The following is a 26,987-nucleotide window of genomic DNA, read 5'->3' as shown; positions in this document are numbered from 1 at the left end:
AACTAAAATTTACTAGGATTTAAACCTGAAACAACAGTCTTTAAACATCAATAAAAAATAAAATAAAAAAAAAGTAAATGCTCACTTATAAATTTACAACAGTCTTTCCAATATATTTTGTGTAAATAGACGACCCACAAGCTGTTTCGCAAACGCAATGGGGTTTCCCTTTTAGACTACTGGTGACGTCACGTTCGATTAAATTCTCGCGATAGTTCGAGACCGGGCCAGCTTTGTGGGAACAGTGTCAACAAAAAGCCGGGGGGCCTCGGATGTGGTGTTCTCGCTCTAATTGGAAAGTTTCGGATCAAACCTATCCACATTATAGGTTAATACACGTATTTCCTTGGGGACTGCTCGCGATCAGAGCAAAGTACGTAAATCTTTCCGCCTATTATGTCACAAACAGAACTTAGCATGGAGCAGCAGCGGGAAGAGCCGAGCCAACTCGACTCGGCCGGTCCGGCAGAGGTGAGGGGACCCTTTCCCATCTCATGCAATTCTTAATCACCCTCTAGTTCACCTGGTACTCTAAAAGACGAGCGGATGAAACGCGAAAAGAAGCGCGTGTCTCGAGTGTGGAGTTGAAAGTTTCTGTTAGCTTGTTTTGTTCCTGCTCAGATGAATGGAGGAGCTGCTTTGGCGTCCATTTCACACGTATTGACACTCAGAATATCATTATACATGATTAAACGGCACTCTTAGTCTGTTTTGGAGTTAAGACGGGTGCCTTTCGCTATTTGATTATTAACACGTTTTTTTTTTGCTGAGAAACTGAATTTGGCTAGTTGATTGTGTTGGTATTATGTGACTCTCAGAGCAGTATTTAATTCAGAAAACTCCACTGGACTTTATATAATACATATTCTGTCATATATTTCATATGACCGTCTCAACAATTATTAACATCTATCCAGCTAATGTAAGCTCGTCCTATTGCTATAGTGAAGTTGTGAAACATTCACTTAGAAATGCTTTAAAAATAGAAACTTTCTTGGTGTACTTACTGTAGGATGACTCTCAGCGCGAGATTACCCGCCACCTAAAACGAAGCGCATCGCTGTTAAAGTGGTTTGAAACTGGTTTGAATTCGAATCGCGCATCTCTAACCGCTGTAACGGTCGTCAAAAACACAACTTTTGTAAACGCATAAATCTATAGCATACATGTCTTTTTTCTGCCATACTGTTTGTCAAAATGTATTGCCTCCGTTGACCATGAGGGTAGGTCATTTTTGTTACTTTAAGATGCCATGAAATGAAAATGTGTTCACTTTGAGGTCAGCTAGTATGCTCCTAAATGTTGACCATTATATTTTAGCAGCAATACGCATCTAAAATTCACTGTCTTTCTTTTCTGGGAAAATGGACCAAAAATATTGGTGACATCATCTTGCACTCTGGGGTGTATCCACATTTTGTCCAATCAAATGCTCTAGAATGAGATTGTCACTCACACTTAAAGCTGAAATATGTAACTTTTTAACCATTAAAATACTTATATCCCAGTTTAACCCTTGTGCGTCAATTTAAAAAAAGTTACTCGGAGGTCCTTAGAGGACAAAAATGACTGTCAAAAAACTGCCATAATAATATTATATATTAATAATAACAAACATCAGTCCTGATCATATCTTCCAAATGTTCATTCATTTTCAGTATTTAAACCCTTTAAATGCCAGTTTGTTTTATATAATGCCACTGATGTTTTTACACACACACACACACACACACACACACACTTCTCAATACACACATACAAAACACACTCTGATATCCATACCTACACACCCACACAATTTTGGCTGCATCATTTATTAAATTTGCCTGCAGTGCTCTCTGGCCTAGTCCACACTGAGATGGTGTTTTTGTCCGTGAAAACAGAGCTTCTTGAAAACACACTCCAAAGTAGATAAATTTGGAAAATGCTGTTTTCACGTTGTAGTGCGGACTGTGAAAACGGATGCTTTGGAAAATGATGACGCATTTTTAGTCATGTGATCTCCAACCAAAACAATCAAGATGGCGGCCTGTGTTATAGCAGCGCTGTTGTGCCTGATACTCACTTTGATAGCGTTGTTTAAAAATAAATGTCACTTTGTACAACCTTCACATTGCGTTCCTTCAAAGGTGAAGGGAAGTTTACTCTGAATTGGTGTCCGGCGACGATACGCAAGGACACTTGCGTTGCAGACCTCACATGCAGTGGGGATTTCCCGCATGTGCAGTGACACGATTTAAGCTTTTTCGTACATTTCAGTGTAAACGAGCAACTTTTGGAAAGCGCTTGAAAACGTTAGTGTGGATGGAGAGCGTTTTGAAACGAAAACACAGTTTTCAAATGTAGCCAGATTAATGTAGACATAGCCTATAATACACCAAACAAAAACATTGGGAAAAAGCTTGTATTTGCTCCATAGGCTAAACATGATAAAAATGGTGCCATCTGGTGGAAAATATTAAATATTACAATTTTGTAGTCAGGGCTCCAGAATGAAATCATAATATCATAGAATTCATGATTTTATGCTTTAATGGCACTGGGATCAAATATTGCAGTTTTAATGGGTTTCAATGGGGACATTTTTGTCCTGAAGGCCCCGAGAGTGACTATATTGTGTTCACAGTGTAGTATAGATGTATTATAGGAGCTGAGGTTGAAGTCTCTGTGGCGCTATGAAAATTTCTGTTTGTTTTGAACGACCGAATTTGACCTGTCCCAACAACATTAATAATAATAATAATTAGTTACATTTTACATAGTGCTTTTCTAGACACTCAAATTGCTTTACATAGTAAAGGTCGAATCTCCTCAACCACCACCAATGTGTAGCATCCACTTGGATGATGTGGCCGCAGCCATAGTGTGCCAATAGTGTGAATTGTGGGCGGGACGCTCTGACTGTTTGATCAACTGCAGTCGAGGGGTGTATTTAGAAAGCTGTTTTGAAAACGTTGATTATTTTTGCAATTCTGTTCAGTGGCTCTAGTGTTGCAGAAATAACATGTTTCAACTTTAAGGCCAAAGTATACTTCGCGTTGCTGAACGCTCCGTGCACAGTATGCATCCACATCTGGGCGCATCATTGGCGAAATATATTGGAAATTGCCTGTTAGGGATGTGCATGAATAGTCGAATACTCAATTTAAAAATAGACGATCCCTCGACATCCATCCCCAACCCCCTATTTAAATAGGAAATGGGTAAACATGAGAAACTCTCATGTACATTTTCTCTTTCAAGCGTCATATAGTAGCATCACTGTGTTTTTCAACTCAATTGTTCTTTTCTTTAAGGATGATACATCAGAAAATGGACGTGATGAAGCATCGGACACAGCATTGGATAGTGAAGCGCAGTCGTCATCACCTCCTTCGGAGGAGAAAGGGGACCAACCGGGTGGTTATGAAGAAAAAGTGGTAATTCATTTAGCTTTCCATTACAACCAATGCAGCTTCAATTGGACACACACACACACACACACACACATATAGCAGTTTTCTGTAATGTTCGCTTCAAACATATAATGCTTTGTTTATACAGCTAACAGACCGGACCAACAGATTCGAGTACCTCCTGAAGCAGACTGAAGTGTTTGCTCATTTTATTCAACCAGCTGCCCAGAAGACCCCGACCTCACCACTGAAGATGAAGCCAGGCCGACCTCGCATTAAACAGGACGAGAAGCAGAACCTTCTCTCTGTCGGAGAGTGAGTTTCCCCTCTTCGTTTCCGCAATAGTGTCAACTCTACGGCTTTGCTCCAAAACCTAATGGACTGTCTTCTATGGCAGCCTCCAAACTAGATTGGAGCCTCATAAGTGACACACAAGAGACTCAACTCACAATTGAGTTTGGTGTTAGAATGCTACTACGCTAACAACGTAACGCTCAAAGCATAAAGACGAGACAAAGCACAAATGTAGGGTGAAATAGTTCAATGTAATAGTTAGTGAACAACTTCTTACAGATACTTTTTTGACATTGACAGAACGATATGGCTTGGATGTACTTTCCATTGAGCTCATCGTGAGACATTCTGAGTTTGCGGTTTTGTGAAGAATACTATTAATGATGCCTTAGAATTTGGCCAAAATGAGGTCTCTTAAGCCCGAAGTATACTTCGGTTTTTACGCGAATGCTTGGCATCTGTGTACGTCTGTGAATGCTAGCCTTTCAAAGTACGGTTTATTTGACTGTGCGCACAAACGCAGATGGTTGGCGCATGCGTGCTACGACTGCTATGAGATACTGGACTATTGTATTCCTTCAAACTCAAGTTATACATATGCAGGTATCTTCCGAGTTCCTCACACACACACACACACACACACACACGCTCTTGACGTGCACATCCACTGCTTTTTTTCCACATAGTCATCTCCTGTTTTTTAGCGACGATTACATCTAACGCTTTTTTCGTGACCGCAACGGCTCAACTGTGAGTGCTGTGACCTTGTGGATCCACTAATTAGCGCAAGTAATTCCAGGCTATATGCATACTGCTTGTTCAGACTGTGTGATTAGAAAAATCTGTCCGCATGCGTTCAGGAATTTGCGTTGCGCGTCCTGTACGCAGATACCTAGGGTTCACGTCTGACCGATGTATAATTTGGGCTTTAGATGGCCAAATGGTAACTTACAGAGTCCATGTGTTAGCAGTTTGTACATAAGGTAATAGCTCACTGATTGTGTTCTTTCCTCAGTAACCGTCACCGTCGCACTGAGCAGGAGGAGGATGAAGAGCTGCTCAGTGAGAGCAGCAAAACCACCTGTGTATGCACTCGTTTTGATGATTCACCTTCCTGTGAGTTCAACACACATCAAAAATGTGCAATATTGTGTGTGTGTGTGCGCGCGTGTGAAATGTACACATCAATCAGCCCAACATTAAAACCACCTGCCTAATAATGTGTAGGTCCCCCTCGTGCTGCCAAAACAGCGCCAACCTGCATCTCCGAATCATTCAGAGATGATATTCTTCTCACCACAATTGTACAGAGCGGTTATCTGAGTTACCGTAGACTTTGTCAGTTCGACAAATCCCAGGAGATCAGCAGTTACAGAAATACTCAAACCAGCCCGTCTGGCACCAACAATCATGCCACACTCCAAATCACTGAGATCACATATTTTCCCCATTCTGATGGTTGATGTGACTATTAACTGAAGCTGCTGACCCATATCTACATGATTTTATGCAATGCCCTGCTGCCACATATTTGCTGATTAGAACAGTGTTTCCCAACCTTTTTTCTGACACAGCACACTTTTTACGACTAAAAATATTCTACGGCACACCACTATCGCACATAGGCTAACCATCATCAATATTTTTCCTTTTCAAGAACTTGTCCATGTTTTCTGTCTGTCTTAATAGCGTGTTCTCTTGTAATGTTTGAAATTCTGCCATGCAAAAAGAAAAAAAAAGAAAGTCGCAGAGTGCTTGCATTAGACTTTCGGGTCGTAAAAATTCTGTCATAATCTATTATTACCCGTCATTTTAATTTTCATATTTTAATGATAATAAGACATTTAATAGCTTTTATTTTCATTCATATTTTCATTTTTAATCATGAACTTACAGGACGAGCATACAGCAGAGTATGCATTTATTTATGAAGAGAACAGATGAACAACAGAGACAAGAAGCAGATTAATGTTTCTGCGGAGGACACTAAGACACGACATATGAACAACGCAATATTACAAAAAACAAATACGATTAAAATATGCGTAAAAAATATACTGAACAGAACTCAATCGACAACTCAAACCTTCCTCCTGGTCCGCATCGACTTAAACTCGCCTGTGCGTAATCAAACACATCAAGGGAGAATGATACGGAGGCGATTGTCATTCAATTTTGTGTCTTTATCTCGGACGGACGACTTCTCGTGGCAGTTTTAATTTGGTTCTGGAGGCTGAACCCAGCGTCATGCGCCGCATCACCCTCCACATGACAAGAGTTGCAGAAAGCGTCACAGAGGGGCGATTTTACCAGTTTGCCACTTAAAAAAGCAACAGGTGTGCACAATAAACACTGAAAGCATGTATTTGGAAGAGAGAAAAAAGCGCGCCGTTGCTTTGAGGGCAGAAAGTAATAAAAGGACTCGTTTATGTGTTTAAGAGTTTTCTTGGTGAATTTAAATGAGTTCAATAACTGGGGTCTCTGATATTCATAAACAATAAGGAAATTGAGACATTCAATGTCTCTTCAGAAATTTGGACAGTTTTTAAATATTTCTTGTTGCTTAATACTCTCAAAGACATTATCGGTGAAGCAAAAACATGTGTGACGTCACTTCATAGACTTCAATGTATTCTGCAGCGCTGACGTGAGTCATGTGATGACCCTTTACACGTATAAACATCACTCACTTTTGCACATTAATCATTATTCTTCACAATCACAAACGTGATCAATTATGGTTTCAAAATGGTGAATTTCTCCGAAAGGTGAGTTTGGATCCCTGAAAAAATTTTTTTCATGCATTTATTTATTTTGTGGCGTTTGATCATTTTCCACGGCACACCTGACAATCTTTTGGTTGGGAAACACTGGATTAGATCACCGTATGGATGATTGTTGGTGTCAGACGGGCTGGTTTGAGTATTTCTGGGATTTTCACACACAACAGTCTCTAGAATTTACTCCGAATGGCGCCAAAAACTTAAAAACATCCAGCAGCAGTTCTGCGGACACAAACACCTTCTTGATGAGAGAGGTCAACAGAGAATGGCCAGACTTGTTTGAACTGACAAAGTCTACAGTAACTCGGATAACCACTCTGTACAACTGTGCTGAGAAGAATATAATCTCTGAATGCTATTCTGAGATGTGGGTTGGCGCTGTTTTGTTGGCATGAGTGTTTGTTGCAGCTGTTCAGTGTACATGTATGCATATATATATATATATATATTTTTTTTTTTTTTGATGTACAAATAAATAAATAAATTATAAATATTTATAGAAGATCCTACTCTACATACATTATTTCATTCATTCTTTGCACTTTTGGTTCATGCACCACAATAAACTTATTTTGACAGATGTGAAATCCGGCAAACTGAGAGACTACCAGGTCCGTGGATTGAACTGGCTCATTTCACTGTATGAGAACGGAATCAATGGAATCCTTGCTGATGAAATGGTATGAATCTGTAGTTCCCTGGAAATATCACACCGTTCTAAAATTGTGATTTCCAGGCCTGAATAAGTCATGAAATCTTGCCTTTTGTTAATATGCATGTTCATAGTGTTTCTTCAACTTTGGGCAGTTTCACGTTCTAGGGATTGATTTTTATTAAAACGAACAGATTTCCACATTTTCCTTTTAGTTTTAAGGTCTCATTAATAATTAGAAACCTTTTTTACCAAGCCATCATCAATTATTTTTAGTTCTTTTAAATGCCTTTTTATATATTTGACTGTTTTACCCTTGTCCCAGACAGGCCATACTTTCAATATTAATCCATAAAAATACAAATTATTACATGTTTAAAACTATGATAAAATAAATGGTCAAATAAACAAACCATTTCAGTAGTAATTGTGGGAAATATTTCTGTAAGTGTTTCTAAAAACAGCTGTTCCACAGTTTTGGCGTCATTTCTACGACAGCAAACCGTTTTAATGAGAAAAATGTTAAAGGAGACTTTATTCCAGAAGTTCACAATGCTGAAAGTGCCCAAAGTTGAAGAAACGCCCAGTTATGTTTAGTTCTAAAAAGTTTTATTGGCCAGAAATTGATTTTTGTGCGTGCATCACTATAAACGATCTAGTAATCATAAACCACTAGAAAAGTGCTTCAGAGATTAGATCAGTCATTTGTCAAAATGACTGTGAGAACCCCGTTTCATCTCTATCATAAATATCTCACACTTATTCTGTTTCGTCCTGTGCTTTTAGGGTCTTGGTAAAACTCTTCAGACCATCTCTCTGCTGGGCTACATGAAGCACTATAGGAACATTCCTGGACCTCACATGGTTCTGGTTCCCAAGTCCACCCTCTATAACTGGATGAATGAGTTCAAGCGCTGGGTCCCCTCTCTACGAGCAGTCTGCCTCATTGGTGACCGGGATCAAAGGGTAAGAAATGGAGTGATTCCCAGTGCTGATCTGAAAGAAGAATTTGAAACGTATGAAAAAGTGTGTGATCATTGTGCTCTATATTGATGTATTGCTTTGTCTCCTATCTGTAGAATGCCTTCATCCGTGACACACTGTTGCCAGGTGAATGGGACGTGTGCGTTACCTCCTATGAGATTCTAATTATTGAGAGGGCCGTCTTCAAGAAGTTCAACTGGAGGTATCTGGTCATTGATGAGGCCCATCGTATCAAGAATGAGAAATCAAAGGTTTGCAATCACATCTATAAAGTTTATGCCATGTTTAACCACTTCAGCTACTGTAATTTGGATATGTTTCTTTTACATCTCAGAATCCAGAAACAATGGATTGTTTTGGGAGTATTCATCAAACTGTTTGTTTGTCTCAGCTTTCAGAGATTGTGCGAGAGTTCAAGACGACGAATCGATTGCTGCTGACTGGAACACCACTGCAAAACAACCTTCACGAGCTGTGGGCGCTGCTCAATTTCCTGCTTCCAGATGTCTTTAACTCATCAGAGGTGCTGCTTGCACTCCTTTCTTTCTTACCTACTGTCACTTAAGCAAATGTACACGTTTAATGATTATTTGCTGGCATGGTTGGGTAATGTTACTTTTAAAAGTAACTTGTTAGAATATTGCATTACTCCTTAAAGTAAATTAAAGTTGTTTTATTATGGAAAGTAAAGTGTTACATTTGCGTTCAGAAGCCACTGGTTGATTGCATACATCTTCAAAGGTGCATGCTGATGCAACTTGAATAGAATCATCTTTAATGCTACCAAAATGAATCAAACTACTTGTTTATTATAAAACAAAATGTGAAATCTTTTTAGCTGCGTACACAATCGATGTAGAACGTTGTTCGGAGCCACTGATCCGGAGTCAGCTTTTCTCATCCCATTCTCCCAGTTACGGGAAGCAGTCACAGAGCGTTTCGGCTGCATGAATCAGTGAATTGAGCGAGTATTTCACCCCATGTATCATGTCGTGTCCAGTGGAAGAGTAGTCTTTATAGTACTTCTGCCTAAACACGTTTACTGATTTTTTAAAATTGTATTATGCAGTGTTTATTAACACATGAATCAACCGCGTTTCACATAACCGAATGTTGACCTCATATTACGCTAAAACACTAAATGTGCATGCGCGTTAGCGAGTTGATTTGACAGCTGATGTCTGAAAGGGGATTATCTCTTTTACCTGCAAGGCGGGACTTCCTTTCTACATCCATTGACTGTTGGCTGCTAGAGCGCTTTGGTTGGCCGTTCCAGTTTCTCCCAATCATTTAAACAGGAGTGACTCGTCTCTGCTAAATAGTCTCTGGCCTCACACTCTATAGAACTACAATACCCATCATGCACTCCGTCTCCTCCCTGAAGTTTGCACACTTTTACTCCTGATTTCTTGCAATACAGGGACAGTAGAGGTGTACAAAAGCAATGTGTTACTTATTTAAAAAGTAACTCCGATATTATGGTCTAAAATAAAATGTTGCATTATTTTGCTTGTTACTCGAATAAAGTAATCTGATTATGTAACATGCGTTACTTTTATTGCGTTACCCCATACACTTTGCTGGTATTTAAGTTTTGAACTTATGCAATTTCTTTACTAAGATGCTCCATTTGCAGCTGAATGTATTATGTGTGAGTAAACTTAATCCTATTTAATGTTTAGAATCTGCTTTTGGATTATATATTTTTAGGCCGTAGATATGTTAATTCTTTGCGATTTAATTGTATAAAAATAACACTTAAAAACGCATTTAATCATGTCTTTGATCCACAATAAGGAATTTTCCTACCATCTGAGCAATTCAAGATTAAAGTACCACCTGTATTCAGCAAAGGGCAGGAGGGTTCAACCGATTTTGCTGATACCAATAACTAAGATTAATCGGCCAATAGTTTTTAAAACTGATTTATTCAATGTTATAACATTTTCTTTGTTTTTCCTGTGATGGGCACAGATATAAATGCTACAAGAGTCCAAAATGGGTACAATCCCAGATGGAGGTTTGTTGTGCAACCAAAATCCCAATAATATTCAGAAAAAAATTAAGATTTGGTGCATAACGTGACGGTTTTAACTACATGCAAGCCCAAAATACACTGATATTTTGAAATAAATATGATAATTATTTTGAAATGTCTGTTCCCCCAAACAGAACATGAACTTTTACAGTCATCTACAATGTATTAAAATAAACCTTGTCATTTGGGCTAATAAATACTGTATAAGCAGTAATACATTAACAGTAGATCATCATTAATCAAAAGTACATCAACAGAGCTCGCTTGTCCATTATCCGGTATTATAAAATACATTTTTCCTTTTCTCTAGCGACACTGTCAGACGAACTCAACAATCAATAAATGTTACCTAAATAAACGTTCAACAATGTCTATGCTTCATATGTGTGTTTTTTAAATAATTCATAATAATCTAGTATTTAGTCCATAAACAGCGGTTATTACAGTTCTAGCCCATATACTCACCAGATGAAGGGTTTGGCCACAGAGGAACATGGAGAGAAAAAAAGGTATTGGCTATTATAGATTTTTCAGCTATCTAGTAGTTCCAAAAAGCAACTATTGGCACCGATCTGTCATAAAACCGATATATTGACGGCCCTTTAGGGGGCAGTAAACGAAACTCCAGGTATTTAGGCAATGCGCTGCTGTACAAACAACAAACCAAACTCATCTGCCACAATAATGTAATGCATTTTAATGATCTGAATTATTGTTTATATATAATTATTTACTCATATTAAATAATTGTTATTTAGGGGCTTTCTTAGCAAATATTATATATGTGATTTAATTTAAATTAATCTGCATTTCATTTAATTACATTAAATCTTATTTGATTGACAGTCCTGATTATTTTTTCTTTTGTCTTTATATTTTGTGTGTGTGTGTAGGATTTTGATTCCTGGTTTGACACCAATAACTGTCTGGGAGACACAAAGTTAGTGGAACGTCTTCATACTGTGAGTGTGATTTCCTTACAAATCCACAAACACCTGCTCATCATATGCATTCGTACCTAACACATCTCCTAATGGGACAGGTACTGCGTCCGTTCCTGCTGAGACGTATCAAAGCCGACGTGGAGAAATCTCTCCTCCCCAAAAAGGAAATTAAGATGTATATTGGGCTCAGCAAGATGCAAAGAGAATGGTAAATATTAATACTGTATATCTGAAATGTATGATCGGAGCTTGATCCTTCAATCAGAGGAACCATCATTCCAACCAAACCATTGTTGCAAAGTAGATTTAAAATATTTAATACAAGAATTAAAACGTAGTAAAGATCAAGGCATGATTTTCCATGCTATTCATTACATGATCATTTTTCATTTATATGCACTAATATAACATTGCATAGTAATAAATAGCAATATTTACATGCATATACTTTTACTAAAACAACACTTTTGAAAAGGTTTGAGCAAAAGTCAGGCCTAAATTAGTTATTTATTTGCAAAAATAGATCTTTAAAACCATGTATAGTATTTTTATCATTATACTTGTTTTTTCACCATGAAAATAGCCATGGAAGCTTGCATTGTATGGACCAACAGAGCTGAGATATTCTTCTACAAATCTTCATTTGTGTTTTGCAGAAAAAGAAAGTCACACACATTTGGGATGGCATGAGGGTAAATAAATGAGACGTTTTGGGTGAACTATCCCTTAATACAGTTCATGTACATGAATCCTCAAACAAACCAATCCTGAATCAACAAACCAATTCAATAAAATGAATCAAACTTCCCTATGCTTCTTATGAGAGGACGAGGACTGTTTGGGAGAGCTTCATATAAATGAATCGTTCAAATGAACCGATTCACTGAAATGAGTAGGACTTTCTAAAGATTCATATGAAAACGAGCACGTTTGATCAGTGTCGTCGTCTTGAAATGTGTTCACATAAAGTGAGTGAATGCGTCGGGATAATGTTTACATTCCGAGACATTTTGCGAATGGAATCTTATTTTTCCAGGACAGACAGCCAAAAACTGCGACCATCCCGGGAAAACGTGGATGGATGGCAACTCGACATGTGCGCTCTTTACAGCACATACAGCGATCAGCCACAACATTAAAACCACCTCTGTATTATTGTGGAGGTCCCCCTCATACCGCCAAAACAGCACCAACCCGCATGTCAGAGTGGCATTCAGAGATGATATTCTTATATGTCTTAGATATATCTGAGTTACTGTTGACTTTGTCAGTTCGAACCAGTCTGGCCATTCTCTGTTGACCTCTCTCTGAACTGCCGCTCACTGGATGTTTTTTGTTTTTGGCACCATTCGGAGTAAATTCTAGAGACTGTTGTGTGTGAAAATCCCAGAAATACTCAAACCAGCCCGTCTGGCATCAACAATCATGCCACAGTCCAAATCACTGAGATCACATTTTTACTCGCACAACCACACACATGTGAGATTTTGAAAGTAGAGTATAAAGTATTTGTTTGGCAAATAAATGCTATTTAAGTACATTAACAAAGTATTACTTTACCCCACTGATTTGATATTGCCAGGAAAATCATTCATATTTGATATCGTCCAACCCTAGCTTCATCTACAAGAATTTGAAATATGTAGGAACAAAAAGTTCAATATAAACGTCAACATTGAGCGATGGGAAAACCGTTCTTTCCTTTTAATGTGAACCCACAGAGTTATAATTAGCCTGTCATTATTTCTTTTCAGGTACACCAAGATTTTAATGAAGGATATTGACATTCTGAACTCAGCTGGTAAGACAGACAAAATGCGCCTGTTGAATGTGCTGATGCAGCTGAGAAAATGCTGTAACCACCCGTATCTGTTTGATGGAGCCGAGCCCGGCCCGCCCTACACTACTGACCTCCACTTGGTGGTCAACAGTGGCAAGATGGCTGTCCTGGACAAGCTGCTGCCCAAGCTGAAAGAACAGGGTGAGAAAAACCAGCCGTCAGGAACTATATTTTGCAGAGAAATGGGAATTTTTTTTTCACCCTTAGAAAAATTTATATTCCATAGTAGTTGCCTTTTATATGATGTGGTGTCCAAATCGTAGCAACTGCGAAGCTAACGTTAATTTAACATTAGTCAGGTCTGGATAAACACAGACTACGTGTTTTCTCGCCAAACCGTTTGGTGCACAGTTTACACACATAACTCGTGTTGCATAAAGTATATTAAATCTTTAAAATTCAAATGGTATGAAATTACAACTATAGCCAGTAGATGGCTGCAGAGGTCCAAACATTTACCAGGCTGTAGCAAACAGAATATTTTTTTTTTTTTAAGATTTTATCACAAGTTATGCATTTGTGTATATATAGTATATTTAGAGATCTAATCAGACAAATAAAAATATATAAATTTAGTAAAAATTTAGCATTTTTTTGTTTTAGGTGTTTTAAATGACGGACTATATCAAGGCAAAATCCAATATTTTGAAATGTGCACCAAAAAAAATACAAAATGTGTCAATGTGATCAAATTAATTGATCTGTCAAATATATTTGCCGCTTTGTTTACAGGGTTCACAGAAGTGCTTAGATTTGGCTTTTAGAAATTTTAGTACTGGAATCCCTGGAAATCACCTTTCACATTTCTTCTGTCTAATGTGTGTCCATCAAAGAATCCATGTACTCCACTTTTACTGAATGTGTCTTTTAATATTCTTTCTGATATTTACAGTTAGTTGTTGATCAAAAAGTAATAAAATAAAATGAATCGCATATTGAATGGATGTGGTAAGAAAACTGCAACTCCCCTGTCATTAATGTCTGCTGAACGAAACACTTGTGTGTGGGGGGGTTTGCTTGTTGAAACCGCTACCATTCTTAAAGAGACGGTACCATTTTATCACTTTTTAAACAGACAATTTCAAACAGTGATGGCTCATATCTTTATTTTATATGCCATTTCACAACATAAGTTTATGGCAAGTATATAAAAAAAATTTGTAAAGCTCAAATGTGGAATAATGACAAAAAAACGATAAAAATAAATAGAATATAAATGGCAAATTTTAAGACTCTTTCATGACACTTAATGAAAATCAATCAAAAATTAACCATAATTGTAAGTGGTGTACAGCTTGAAACTCAAAATACAAAATGCATATTTTTCTGCAATCAAAGATTTATTTATGCAAAATATGATTTTCTGATGTGAACTTGAAAACATCAACATTGGAGAAAACTTCGTACTGTTAACCGTACTGTTTAAATATTTATTTACTACACATATATATAATATTGTGCATGAGAGAACTTGATTCTGATGAGAAATTGTCATTTGCATTTTGCAAATTTTTCAAAAAAATAAATGACAAATTTAAGTGTTATATGGAATTGAGGTTTTTCAAATCGTGAACCTCTTTATCATATATTGAACTGAATTTTAAGATGACTATAACGTCCCATGTCTACTGCCCCACTAATGGCTTCTTTGATATACTGCTGTATAAATGATATAGCTGAATCTCTGAACATTTCTCCTTAATGTTTGGCAGGCTAGTGCCTTGCATGGCAGCTCTGCCACCATGTGTGTGTGAATGGGTGATTGCGACACAGTGTAAAGTGCTTTGGTAACCTCTAAGGCTAAAAAAGGCGCTGTATATGTGCAGACCTTTTACCATTTAATGTCGAAATTTGACAAAGTCCAAATTGCCTTGATTTGGTGTTTTAAATGTGTTTTTTCCTTGCAGGCTCCCGTGTGTTGATCTTTAGTCAGATGACCAGGGTGCTGGACATTCTGGAGGATTACTGTATGTGGCGTAACTACGGTTACTGTCGTCTGGATGGACAGACGCCCCATGAGGAGCGACAGGTATGAAAATCATCTTCATGTGTTACATCACTTTAAATTTTCATGTATGTGTGATTGTTGAGCAAAAACATCAAACGGAACTGTTTCAACTAATGGAGAATAAAGAAAAGTCCATTTTTGAGGTCATCTTTATGCTAGAGTACTCCTAAAAGTTTACAAAATTATCACATCCTCTTGGAATAATGCATTTCCAAACTTTTTCTCCCCAATTTGGAATGCCCAATTCCCAATGTGCTCTTAGTCCTCATGGTGGCGTAGTATGAATCTCAGTTGCCTCCACATCTGAGACCGTCAATCTGCGCATTTTATCATGTGGCTTGTTGAGTGCATTACCACAGACACGTAGCACATGTGGAGGCTTCACGCTATTCTCCGCGGCATCCACACACAACTCGCCACGCGCCGCACTGGGAGCAAACCACATTATAGCGACCACGAGGAGGTTACCCCATTTGACCCTACCCTCCCTAGCAACCGGGCCAATTTGGTTACTTGGTAGACCTGGCTGGAGTAACTCATCACTCCCTGGATTCAAACTCGCGACTCCGGGGGTGATAGTCAGCGCCAATACTCGCCGAGTTAATCAGGCCCCCTGTTGATTTATCATTTTGACCAGCTATCACCAACTAGTGATAGGAAATCCATATTTCACCCCAACTTCTGGTTTTCAGAGGAAATACATCAACACAGTAAAGAGAACTACACTTGTGAAGCCATTCCGGGGGTCTTTAATAATAAACAAGGATCAATGAGTGACCATAAAAATGAAACTAGTAATAATATACTCTGTAAAACCTTTTATCTTTCCTCATCTCATCCTCAGGTCTCTATCAATGCCTTCAATGAGCCCAACAGCTCAAAGTTTCTATTCATGTTGAGCACCAGAGCTGGAGGACTCGGTATAAATCTGGCCACTGCTGATGTTGTCATCATCTACGACTCTGACTGGAATCCTCAAGTGGATCTTCAAGCTATGGTCTGTGTGCACAATAGTCGTAATAACCATTAAAACTAATTACGTAATTACTTTCCTCTACTGACCAGTTGATTGTGAATGCGAAACGACTCCTTTTCACTTGCAGACAGTGTTAAACCTCGTCTGGATTGGAAATTAAAGGTTGGGTTACTAATTTCCATTGTGTTTTCTCTGTTCAGGACCGTGCTCACAGGATTGGTCAAAAGAAACAGGTCTGTGTGTTCCGTTTTATCACAGAAAATACCGTGGAGGAAAGAATTGTGGAACGTGCTGAAATGAAGCTCCGCTTGGACTCTATTGTCATTCAACAAGGTAAGAAGCGAAACAAACATTTCATCGGCTAATTTAAAATAATGACCGATTTAAAAATGTATTGCAATAAAAGAGGTTCATGGTGATATTCTCATTACCAGAATGTGAAAACTAATATATTATTTGAATTGGAGTGGTGGTGGCGTAGTGGGCTAAAGCACATAACTGGTAATCAGAAGGTTGCTGGTTTGATCCCCACAGCCACCACCATTGTGTCCTTGAGTAAGACACTTAACTCCAGGTTGCTCCGGGGGATTGTCCCTGTAATAAGTGCACTGTAAGTCGCTTTGGATAAAAGCATCTGCCAAATGCATAAATGTAAATGTAATGTAATGAATTGTTGAACAACAGCATCAAGACTGTTGCGGTAATGAGAACCATTGCTGAAAACAAAGTGAAAATATCCGGAAGCATTTCGCTAATGAGAATTGGGCGGTAAAATCGGGTGTTTAATTGTCCTGAAAATAATGCCACAATGCAAAAAGTCTTAATGGTACTAAATGTAGGCTTCATTTTCTACATTTCATGCATATTTATTTGTACATATGTATTGATTTGAGGTTAAATATGACCAGGACATTTTCTTGACTGATTTCGCTAGAATCGTCCCACTGAGTTCATGTCAATTGCTCGCCAACAGGCAGACTGGTAGATCCAAATATGAACAAACTGGGTAAGGATGAAATGCTGTCCATCATTCGACACGGTGCCACTCACGTCTTTGCCTCAAAGGAGAGCGAGATCACCGATGAAGACATTGACGCCATCTTGGAGAGAGGAGAAAAGAAGGTAGGACGTCTGATCTAGTGTACTTTCCCAAAAGCTGTACTAAACTATATGCTGTAGGATGCCACAATATGCAATAGAATTGCTATTTTATCACATTTCTATTATTTTGAAATATAACTACTGCTCTGCGGGCGCGTTTCAGACCATGGAGATGAAGGAGAAGCTGGCCAATCTTGGAGAAAGCACTCTGAGGAACTTCACCATGGACACCGAGAACAGTGTGTACAACTTTGAGGGTGAAGATTATAGGGAAAAGAAAAAGGTAACTTGAGGAAATGTAAACAAGCATTTTTTCCACTTGCTGTGTTTTTCTGTTTTATGAACTTATTTAACTTTTTATTTCAGGTCATCACTAACTGGATTGAGCCACCCAAGAGAGAGCGCAAGGCAAACTATGCTGTGGACGCTTATTTCAGAGAGGCCTTGCGAGTCAGCGAGCCCAAAGCACCAAAGGTATTGTGAGCAACATGAGGCCTTACAGTATTTACTGTAATATCAGTATTTAAACTGGAAAGCACTTTCAGACAGAAGTCATAATTCACCTTTTTTTCTTCTTTTTCTCACAGGCCCCACGTCCCCCTAAACAACCGAATGTTCAAGACTTCCAGTTCTTTCCTCCTCGACTCTTTGAGCTGCTGGAGAAAGAGATCTTGTATTACAGGAAGACTATTGGCTACAAGGTGTCTTATATTCTGAAATCCAAGCTGGAGTACTTAAAATCAACATGAATTTAAAATTTTGAGTGCAGGATCAACTTATGTTTATATTTAAGATTCACGCATTTCAATCGCATGACAAATTTCCATCCAACTGAAGTTATCTTTAAATAAGCAACGTGTTCATAAAGTATTGTGACATATTTAAGTTTAAATTAGGGATGCAGTACCTGGATCGGTATCGGCTCCAATACTGAAGCTTTTAGACAGATGGTGTATCGGTCCGACGAGCCCGATCCAAATCCGATACTGTGAGATAGTCATATTCGTTACTCTCACGCTCCAAAAATGGCATATAAGAACCAAAACATCCCCATTAAAGTGGTTCATATGTCTCGTGCATTTTATTCAAAGCCACTTAAAGACGTGCGATAGCTCTGTGAATCACAAAAGGCTGTTTAATAAGTAAATATATAAAATACACATTTACATTTATGCATTTGGCAGATGCTTTTATCCAAAGTGACTTACAGTGCACTTATTACAGGGACAATCCCCCCGGAGCAACCTGGAGTTAAGTGCCTTGCTCAAGGACACAATGGTGGTGGCCGTGGGGATCGAACCAGCGACCTTCTGATTACAAGTTATGTGCTTTTGCCCACTACACCACCACCACTCCCTACACATGCAGCTCCAGCGCATTGCGCTGCTCTGTTTACTTACACACACACACACACACACACACACACTCATGGCTACTTTTAGCCTTCACGCGGTGCGCAATATTTGAGCGCTACTCACGAACATCATCTCCGATGTAGATGCTCAATAGTTCAGTTCACTTATAATGTGCATTTAGAACGGCACCGGAGGTGATTTTTCCAGAATTTGAAAAAGAAGCGAATTAATCTACTGTGAACTTTGCTACAGACAGACACATACAGGACGTCCTGGAGAGCTCAGAATGTCAAAATAAAAGCCCGAGGGTTTAAAAGCTACGATATGTTACTATATATTATTATTTGTTTACAAATTATCATATTTAAGTTGAACGGGTTCCAAAAAAATAACTGTGAATGAAAAGTGAGCTGATGTCTTACAACTAAATTGAACAAAAAAAAAAAATTTAAATCTGAATCCTTTAAAGTCCAGATAGAAGTTGAAAACATTTAGCAAATAAAAAAATATATTTTATACTGGAATTACTGTTAATTTTGCTGCTACATTATCCAGTAAACTAGTTAACAATTAAGTGTTTCTTAATACGCGATACATTTATACTGAAATAATGTGTAGTTTGAGGTTTGTGTTTCTTTACATATTAAAGAGCACTCCCAATTACTTCCACACAATAATGTAAAGATATTATAAACTTGATTATGCAAAAAAACAACACCGGGATCAGTATCGGCCGATACTGAGATTTCCTATATCAGAATCAGATCGGAAGAGAAAAAGTGCTATCGGTGCATCCCTAGTTTAAATACATTATACTTGGTTCATAATATGTACATTTTGATAAAGATTACTCATTTCAGTTTTGTGGAAATTTGTCTGGCAATTTAAATGCGTAAATCCTAAAAATAGTCTGAAATATTGTGTATTTGCATTCTTAATATACTGTAAATTGGTTCATAGGTAAATCTTTATCTCAAACTTGTAAAGGCAATACAGCACACAACATTCGATTCAACAGAAATGACAAAGCATAGCAAGAGCAAGAAACAATGTAAAAAGTTTCAAATTAAACAAAAGCCTAAGATTTTATGAAATCAGCCAATAAACACACTGCATGTGCTGCGCACTTCGAAGTGAATGTGTGAAGCCAGTTACTCGTACTGTACACTAACAACAATCGTCATAAGCATCATGTGCGTTCTGTGTAGATGACATGGAGCACTTATTAACCTTAAAGTGCGCAGCACATGTAGACTATATATTTATATAATTAAATCTCAACCTTTTGTGGCTTAATAAGCACATTTTGCCTTCTAGCGAACTGCTTATCCCAAGGTGTGAAGCTGTCGTCAAAAACCACTCACTGAAAGCGCTTCAATCAGCTTTCATCAAAATAAAAGCTTATTTATACTAGAAGTGAGAAATTTAAGAAATTGTAATGGAAATGTATTACTACTACACGCATAGTAAAATGTGATATTCTATTTAATAATATTAAATATAATAATAAACCAATAATTACATTACTTGGGCTTCCATTGAAAACACATTAAATCTTTAGATCCTTCAATTTCAAACTAAATGCTTGTCTTCATAATCTTTAATCAAAATGTAATAGCTTTCTCTGCTTCTGGAACAACGTGGTTAATGTTAATCGTCAGCCAGATACTGTAGTTATTTAGGATTGTTTTAGGCTACTGTTGCAGGTATTGTAGCCTTTCTGAAATCGTGCATTGCATCTAAAACCTCATATGTTAAATATTCACTTGTTTTCTGTATTTCTATCACTAAAAATCCTGTTTGACTGTGTTGATTCTTTAACATTCAACATCCCTTTCAAAGTTTCTAATACAAAATGTCGCCATGCTAACAGGTGCCAAGAAACTCTGATTTGCCCAACTCGGCCCAAGCACAGAAAGAGGAACAGGCCAAGATTGATGAAGCAGAACCACTTAATGAGGAGGAGCTAGAGGAGAAGGAGAACCTCCTCTCACAGGTAAAATATCAGCTGAAGGGAATTTGCGACAAGGTTATATACAGAACATGCCCCCCCTCTGCACCACTAGTGGCGACTAACAGAATTGCAATTGGTTTGTTTGGGGAGGCATGACTGCATTGGCTCAACCAGTGGTGCAAGTTTAAGGGAACTGCCTGCTTGTTCAATCTAGTCATAATAATTAAAATATATTAAAAGTAGAAATAATTTTAGTAGTTTTGTTTGGTGCTGCAAATGGTGCAGAAATGGCACGCTTCACCTTGTAAGCTAGGTGACACAATATCTTTTTCACATTTTCAGGGCTTCACTATCTGGACCAAACGTGACTTCAACCAGTTCATCAAGGCAAATGAGAAGTGGGGAAGAGATGACATTGAGAACATTGCTCGTGAGGTCGAGGGCAAAACCCCAGAGGAGGTCATGGAATATTCCGGTATGTTGATTAGCCCTGGACAACTTGCATCTAGACTATATATACAGGATTCATGTGATCGAGATCCATTCTTTGCATTTGCGTGCAGCTGTCTTCTGGGAGCGCTGCAATGAGCTGCAGGACATTGAGAAGATCATGGCTCAGATCGAGAGAGGAGAAGCCAGAATACAGAGGAGGATCAGCATCAAAAAAGCACTTGACTCCAAAGTGAGCAACACCACATGACCCATTTTTACAGAAAGGGTTTTATAGTAAAGTGCAGCAGCGGGGCTTCAGAATTAAGGAATGTCATTCATATTCTCCATCTTTATACATGATAATGTATAAACCTTTCAAGACAGACTTGCGTCAAGCTCCAAGGTTGTTTATCGATGGTACATGCTTCTTTTGAAATCAGCTCCTCGTCCAAATGCACACGTTTCATGAGCGGGAACATTTGCTCATCTACCCACAACAGTGGTGGGCCACCTGTAAGAGGTCTCGGAGTAACGCATGACAAGAAATGCTGTTAAACACAATGGCTTAAAGAAACCCACTTTATTATATTTATAAGAACAGGCAAACGAAAAGCCTTCCGTGCCCGTACTGATGCGTTGTTTGTTCAGAGGCGTGCAGCACGAGCCTGTCTTGTGGAACAGACGCATGCAGACGTCTGAAAACTGTTTGCAAGAATAGTGTCGCTTATGTGAATGACCCAAGAGCATCTCAGGAAGTGCTTGAAGTTTAGTCTGCTTTATTTCCACAGAGCAGTTAACACAACATGCAGGTTCGCTCAAATAGTGATTTAATCATAAAATAATACAAGACCAATTTACATTTATGCATTTGTGCATTTGGCAGACGCTTTTATCCAAACTACGACACATTACAGAGGCAGAGGTTCTGCCATATTAACGATAAATTCATGAATTGGGATTTAAGAAGAATTAACGTGGTAAACTTAAGTTCATCATATGCATTAACACGTTAATTCTGACAGCTCAACAAAAAATACTTCTGCTGCTAAAAACAAAAGTGGCCGATCACTGATGTGCTCGGAGGCTAACGTTTTTTGTTTTGATTTTTCTCTCTCTCTCCAGATTGGCCGTTATAAGGCACCCTTTCATCAGCTCAGGATCTCCTATGGCACCAACAAGGGGAAGAACTACACCGAGGAGGAGGATCGATTTCTCATCTGCATGCTGCACAAACTGGGCTTTGACAAAGAGAGCGTATATGATGAGCTGCGCCAGTGCATACGCAACTCTCCCCAGTTCCGATTTGATTGGTTCCTCAAGTCCCGCACTGCCATGGTGAGTTTCTGTCACACTTAAATCATAGCAATATTAAAGGGGGTATTTTGGGTATTTTTCAGAGGTTAGTATTAAACATTGTGTAAGTTCAGAACGAGTCATTTTTGCAGCTTATTCAACAGACTTACAAAGGTTATATGCATGAAATTGCAGGAGCTTCAGAGGAGGTGCAACACTCTGATCACGCTCATTGAACGTGAGAACATGGAGCTAGAAGAGAGAGAGAAAGCAGAGAAGAAAAAGAGGGGCCCTCGCACATCTTCGGTAAGCCCATGCAAAGGTAGCATTTTTCACTTTGTCCCTTTTGAAGAACCTGGAACATCTGCCAGCTGTTTATATTATATAAATATATACATTTAATAACCGTTCTTTACCCATAGGCCCAGAAACGCAAACAAGACGGGACCTCTGGCGGACGCCGGAAAAAGCTCAAATTGTGAGCTGATGTCAAACCTCACTTGGCGAGGACCTTCAGTACAGCAATACTTGCGTTTGTTGTTACGGGTCCCACTCATGTACTGTATCCATTTGCAGTACTGAACCTCGCCTGCAAGTAGCTTGACCTTTTTTGTAGAAAGGCGTAGAGTTGTAAAGTAGATCTCTCTTTAAGTCATAAAGTGTATTACGACTGTGCTGTCAATGTTGTTTTTGTATTTATACCTATTTGTTATTATCCACATTCCATTTGCTTGTATCAGTAAAATTTGCGGTCTTTCCCCTCATTTTTAGAGTCTTCAGTATTGTCTACAGTGTGTACCCTTATTTTGAATAGTCAATTGAAACGTGACTAATAAATGGATTTTTTTTTTAAACACCGCTCCGTTTTCATTGTTGATGGGTTTTCGAGCGGGGGGATCGCCAAACTGGATCGCGCAACCTTAAAGCCCTTTACACTAATGTGTCTTTCGTTCGTTAAGTATTTATCCAATGTTGAATAATAGGCTACACTCATTCGAATAATGTGACATTTCATTATGATCGATATATCTAACCATTAATCAATTGAGTTTCTTCAATCAAAGCAGATTCCTTGATGAGTCTTTAGAGTGCACAGGTTCATTTTCAAATAAAGAAAACTCCTCCAATTATAGCATTAACATTTTGATACGACAATCGCTTGTTTATGATGGGAAGGACAGCGCAAGGAGCCCGGGGAAGAACAGCGCAACGAGCCCGGGGAAGAACAGGGCAAGGAGCCCGGGGAAGAACAGGGCAAGGAGCCCGGGGAAGAACAGGGCAACGAGCCCGAGGAAGAACAGGGCAACGAGCCCGAGGAAGAACAGGGCAAGGAGCCCGGGGAACGAGCCCGAGGAAGAACAGGGCAACGAGCCCGGGGAAGAACAGGGGCAACGAGCCCGAGGAAGAACAGGGCAACGAGCCCGAGGAAGAACAGGGCAACGAGCCCGAGGAAGAACAGGGCAAGGAGCCCGGGGAACGAGCCCGAGGAAGAACAGGGCAAGGAGCCCGGGGAACGAGCCCGAGGAAGAACAGGGCAAGGAGCCCGGGGAACGAGCCCGAGGAAGAACAGGGCAACGAGCCCGGGGAAGAACAGGGCAACGAGCCCGAGGAAGAACAGGGCAAGGAGCCCGGGGAACGAGCCCGAGGAAGAACAGGGCAACGAGCCCGGGGAAGAACAGGGCAACGAGCCCGAGCCCGGGGAAGAACAGCGCAAGGAGCCCGGGGAAGAACAGCGCAAGGAGCCCGAGAAAGAACAGGGCAACGAGACCGGGAAGGAACAGGGCAACGAGCCCGAGCAAGAAAAGGGCAACGAGCCCAGGAAAGAAAAGGGCAAGGAGCCCGAGCAGGAACAGGGCAACGAGCTCGAGCCCAGGAAAGAACAGGGCAACGAGCCCGAGGAAGAACAGGGCAAGGAGCCCGGGGAACGAGCCCGAGGAAGAACAGGGCAAGGAGCCCGGGGAAGAACAGGGCAAGGAGCCCGGGGAAGAACAGGGCAACGAGCCCGAGGAAGAACAGGGCAACGAGCCCGAGCAACGAGCCCGAGGAAGAACAGGGGCAACGAGCCCGAGGAAGAACAGGGCAACGAGCCCGAGGAAGAACAGGGCAAGGAGCCCGGGGAACGAGCCCGAGGAAGAACAGGGCAACGAGCCCGGGGAAGAACAGGGCAACGAGCCCGAGCCCGGGGAAGAACAGCGCAAGGAGCCCGGGGAAGAACAGCGCAAGGAGCCCGGGGAAGAACAGGGCAACGAGACCGGGAAGGAACAGGGCAACGAGCCCGAGCAAGAAAAGGGCAACGAGCCCAGGAAAGAAAAGGGCAAGGAGCCCGAGCAGGAACAGGGCAACGAGCTCGAGCCCAGGAAAGAACAGGGCAACGAGCAGGAACGGGGCAACGAGCTCGAGCCCAGGAAAGAACAGGGCAACGTGTGTAGAAAGGAGGCAAAATACAGGCGACATTCAGTGGGAATTGCTTGAAAGAAGAAAACGATTGTTTCTTATTATAACCTAGAAGTCATACAAAAATCTTGTGAAGTGAACGGTGCAGTTTTTGCTTTTTTTACACTTGGTGAGAATGTAGTGTTTGTTGGTCTTCTCAACATTAGCATTGGATTAAAACACAAATTAGACACATCATGATAAATAAAACTATATTAAGTTTATTAATTTTAGAACTATTGCCCCATTTAACTTACAAACATGTACTACTGGTTTTTAAATTCATGCATGGAATTTAAATTAAATAAAAGTTAAATGTATATTTGGGTGAGTGTGAGTGCATGTCTGTCTATGTGTGGCCCTGCGATGGACTGGCGACCTGTCCAGGGTGTCCCCCGCCTTTCGCCCAATGTTAGCTGGGATAGGCTCCAGCCCCCCGCGACCCTGTACACAGGATAAGCGGTTGACGATGGATGGATGTATATTTGGGTTGATGATTGAACTGTGGAAGACACACACCTAATGGGAATCACAGCTGTGAATTCAATGGGAATATTAACTTGAGAATGGATTCTTGCACGAGTTACACAAAATTTGTTCTGCTCTTGTTTTATGAAATAATGCCCAATGTGTCATTGCAATATGTTTGAGATATTGCTCGTGCATGACTGTCATTACTGTAGGGCTCTTAAACAAGTTATTAGAATTTCTGACTGGCAAGAGCAGATTTATGTTAGTTTTATTGTAGAAATAATAAGATTGACATTATGTGTTACAAAGGTATGTGATGGATGTTTCTATCACAAGGTGGCACTGTTGCTGTTTGTTTATAGAAAGACTGGACTGTTCTGTGAACTACAGAAATGCTAATAAAGATGTTCAGCAAAAGCACAGCAACATTAAATATAAAGGATTCATAAACTTCTCTCTCTATGATTAGTCTTGTTTCAGAGCTGAGCTGGGCTGTTTGTTATTCGCTGAATCAATGTACGTTTGTGTCTATTGTGGCAATAAAAACCCTTTAGAACTAACATCAACTAAAATACTATATATTTCACATTCGTTGCTTTGGATTTAAAGAACAACCGCTTCCTCTAAACCTCCTTTTGGTCTTTATGTTGTGCAGCATATATACACTCACAGTGACTCAGTCACCATTCACCTTCTTTGCAGCTTTGTTCCACACAATGAAATTGAATGGTGACTGAGGATCTCCTTATGTGAACTTTTTGGACATCTATCTAATGTTATAACCCCAAGAAAACATCATTATATTTTGATCATTAAAAGTCATGATGTACTGTATATACACTGTGTGTGTGTGTGTGTGTGTGTATGTATGTATATATGTACATATATATATATATATATACACATGCATATTGACGTTGACTTTTGTTTTTATTTGAAAATAATAAAGATTTAAAATGTGTACGCTTGCATGTATTCAGGGTGTAAAGAAATATTTTATGTGATGTCTATGCCACAACATTTTCAGAGGCATAAAATCAAAATGTTTGTCAATGATATAAAAGTAATTTTTTTTGAATGTATGAACGATCAGAAATAAATGCATAATCTGGGTATTGATACAGATTTCCATGTTTAATTTGATTCCCATTCACAAGCTTTTGATTCGATTTCAATTAAATTGGCTTTATATGGCAGTTAATTATATTAAAAATGGCAAAATATATTGTTGTCTTTCCTGCAACTATAAAATACGCAGCTTTAAAATATGTATTTTTTAGGAGTGCTGTCAGTCGACTAAAATGTGAAATCACGATTAATCGCATAATATTTTTGTAGTTGATCGTGATTAATCGCAGATTTTAAAAGTGTTTAAATTTGACACTATATATTTCTTTTCTTGTCAAAATTGATTAATTTCCATCTTAGGAAAGAAAACAAAACAATATGCAACAATATAATGCGTTATTTAACTTTTCTCCCCAATGTGTAATGCCCAATTCCCAATGTGCTCCAAGTCCTTGTGGTGTTGTAGTGACTCGTCTCAATCCGGGTGGCGGAGGTCGAATCTCAGTTGCCTCCGCGTCTGAGACCTTCAACCTGTGCATCTTATCATGCGATTTGTTGAGCGCGTTACCGCGGAGATGTAGCGCATCCACGCACAACTCACAATGTGCCCCTCCTAGAGTGAACCACATTATAGCGACCACGAGGAGGTTACCTCATGTGACTCTACCCTCCCTAGCAACCGGGCCGATTTGGTTGCTTAGGAGACCTGGCTGGAGTCACGCCCTGGGAATTGAACTAGCGAACTCTGTGTGTGGTAGTCAGCATCAATACTCGCTGAGCTACCCAGACCCCCCAATATAATGCTTATTAAAAATAAAGTAAAGGTAGAAATTCACCATTCACCAATTCAAGTAACATCAAACGTTTACCGAAGTCTAAGCGGAAGCTTGACTAATTGAAAGAACTAGTCCCAACATGCGTAGCATATTCATTGCACTGGGCATTAAATCTCTTAAACTCTCATCC

General features: G+C 39.4%; 2 protein-coding genes across 2 annotated transcripts; both read left to right on the top strand.

Moving 5' to 3' along the window:
* Window positions 1–232: 232 nt before the first annotated feature.
* LOC127644425 (SWI/SNF-related matrix-associated actin-dependent regulator of chromatin subfamily A member 5-like) lies at window positions 233–22,882 on the top strand. Its single transcript, XM_052127592.1, has 24 exons — window positions 233–471; window positions 3,297–3,419; window positions 3,544–3,710; window positions 4,705–4,805; window positions 7,052–7,152; window positions 7,911–8,090; window positions 8,204–8,359; window positions 8,500–8,631; window positions 11,040–11,108; window positions 11,189–11,298; window positions 12,845–13,071; window positions 14,838–14,959; window positions 15,783–15,935; window positions 16,115–16,247; window positions 16,888–17,036; window positions 17,179–17,298; window positions 17,382–17,489; window positions 17,603–17,716; window positions 20,244–20,366; window positions 20,667–20,799; window positions 20,888–21,006; window positions 21,879–22,091; window positions 22,245–22,355; window positions 22,472–22,882. The coding sequence occupies exons 1-24, from the start codon at window positions 397–399 to the stop codon at window positions 22,529–22,531; spliced, it is 3,099 nt and encodes a 1,032-aa protein (XP_051983552.1). The 5' UTR covers window positions 233–396; the 3' UTR covers window positions 22,532–22,882.
* Window positions 22,883–22,987: 105 nt separating this feature from the next.
* Window positions 22,988–26,060, top strand: LOC127644086 (neurofilament heavy polypeptide-like). Its single transcript, XM_052127104.1, has 2 exons — window positions 22,988–23,007; window positions 23,099–26,060. The coding sequence occupies exons 1-2, from the start codon at window positions 22,988–22,990 to the stop codon at window positions 24,519–24,521; spliced, it is 1,443 nt and encodes a 480-aa protein (XP_051983064.1). The 3' UTR covers window positions 24,522–26,060.
* Window positions 26,061–26,987: the final 927 nt, after the last annotated feature.

Source organism: Xyrauchen texanus, chromosome 5, assembly GCF_025860055.1.
Source record: "Xyrauchen texanus isolate HMW12.3.18 chromosome 5, RBS_HiC_50CHRs, whole genome shotgun sequence".
Taxonomy (NCBI): domain Eukaryota; kingdom Metazoa; phylum Chordata; class Actinopteri; order Cypriniformes; family Catostomidae; genus Xyrauchen; species Xyrauchen texanus.
This window is presented reverse-complemented; position numbering and strand designations above follow the sequence as displayed.

Bases quoted from the DNA above. Each gene is read 5' to 3' on its own strand.
- LOC127644086 (XM_052127104.1), top strand. From the start codon at position 22,988: ATGTGTCTTTCGTTCGTTAA. The intron at 23,008-23,098 runs GTATTTATCCAA...TAATCAATTGAG, and splicing joins ATGTGTCTTTCGTTCGTTAA to TTTCTTCAATCAAAGCAGAT.
- LOC127644425 (XM_052127592.1), top strand. From the start codon at position 397: ATGTCACAAACAGAACTTAGCATGGAGCAGCAGCGGGAAGAGCCGAGC. The intron at 3,420-3,543 runs GTAATTCATTTA...TTGTTTATACAG, and splicing joins GTGGTTATGAAGAAAAAGTG to CTAACAGACCGGACCAACAG. The intron at 11,299-12,844 runs GTAAATATTAAT...ATTTCTTTTCAG, and splicing joins AGCAAGATGCAAAGAGAATG to GTACACCAAGATTTTAATGA.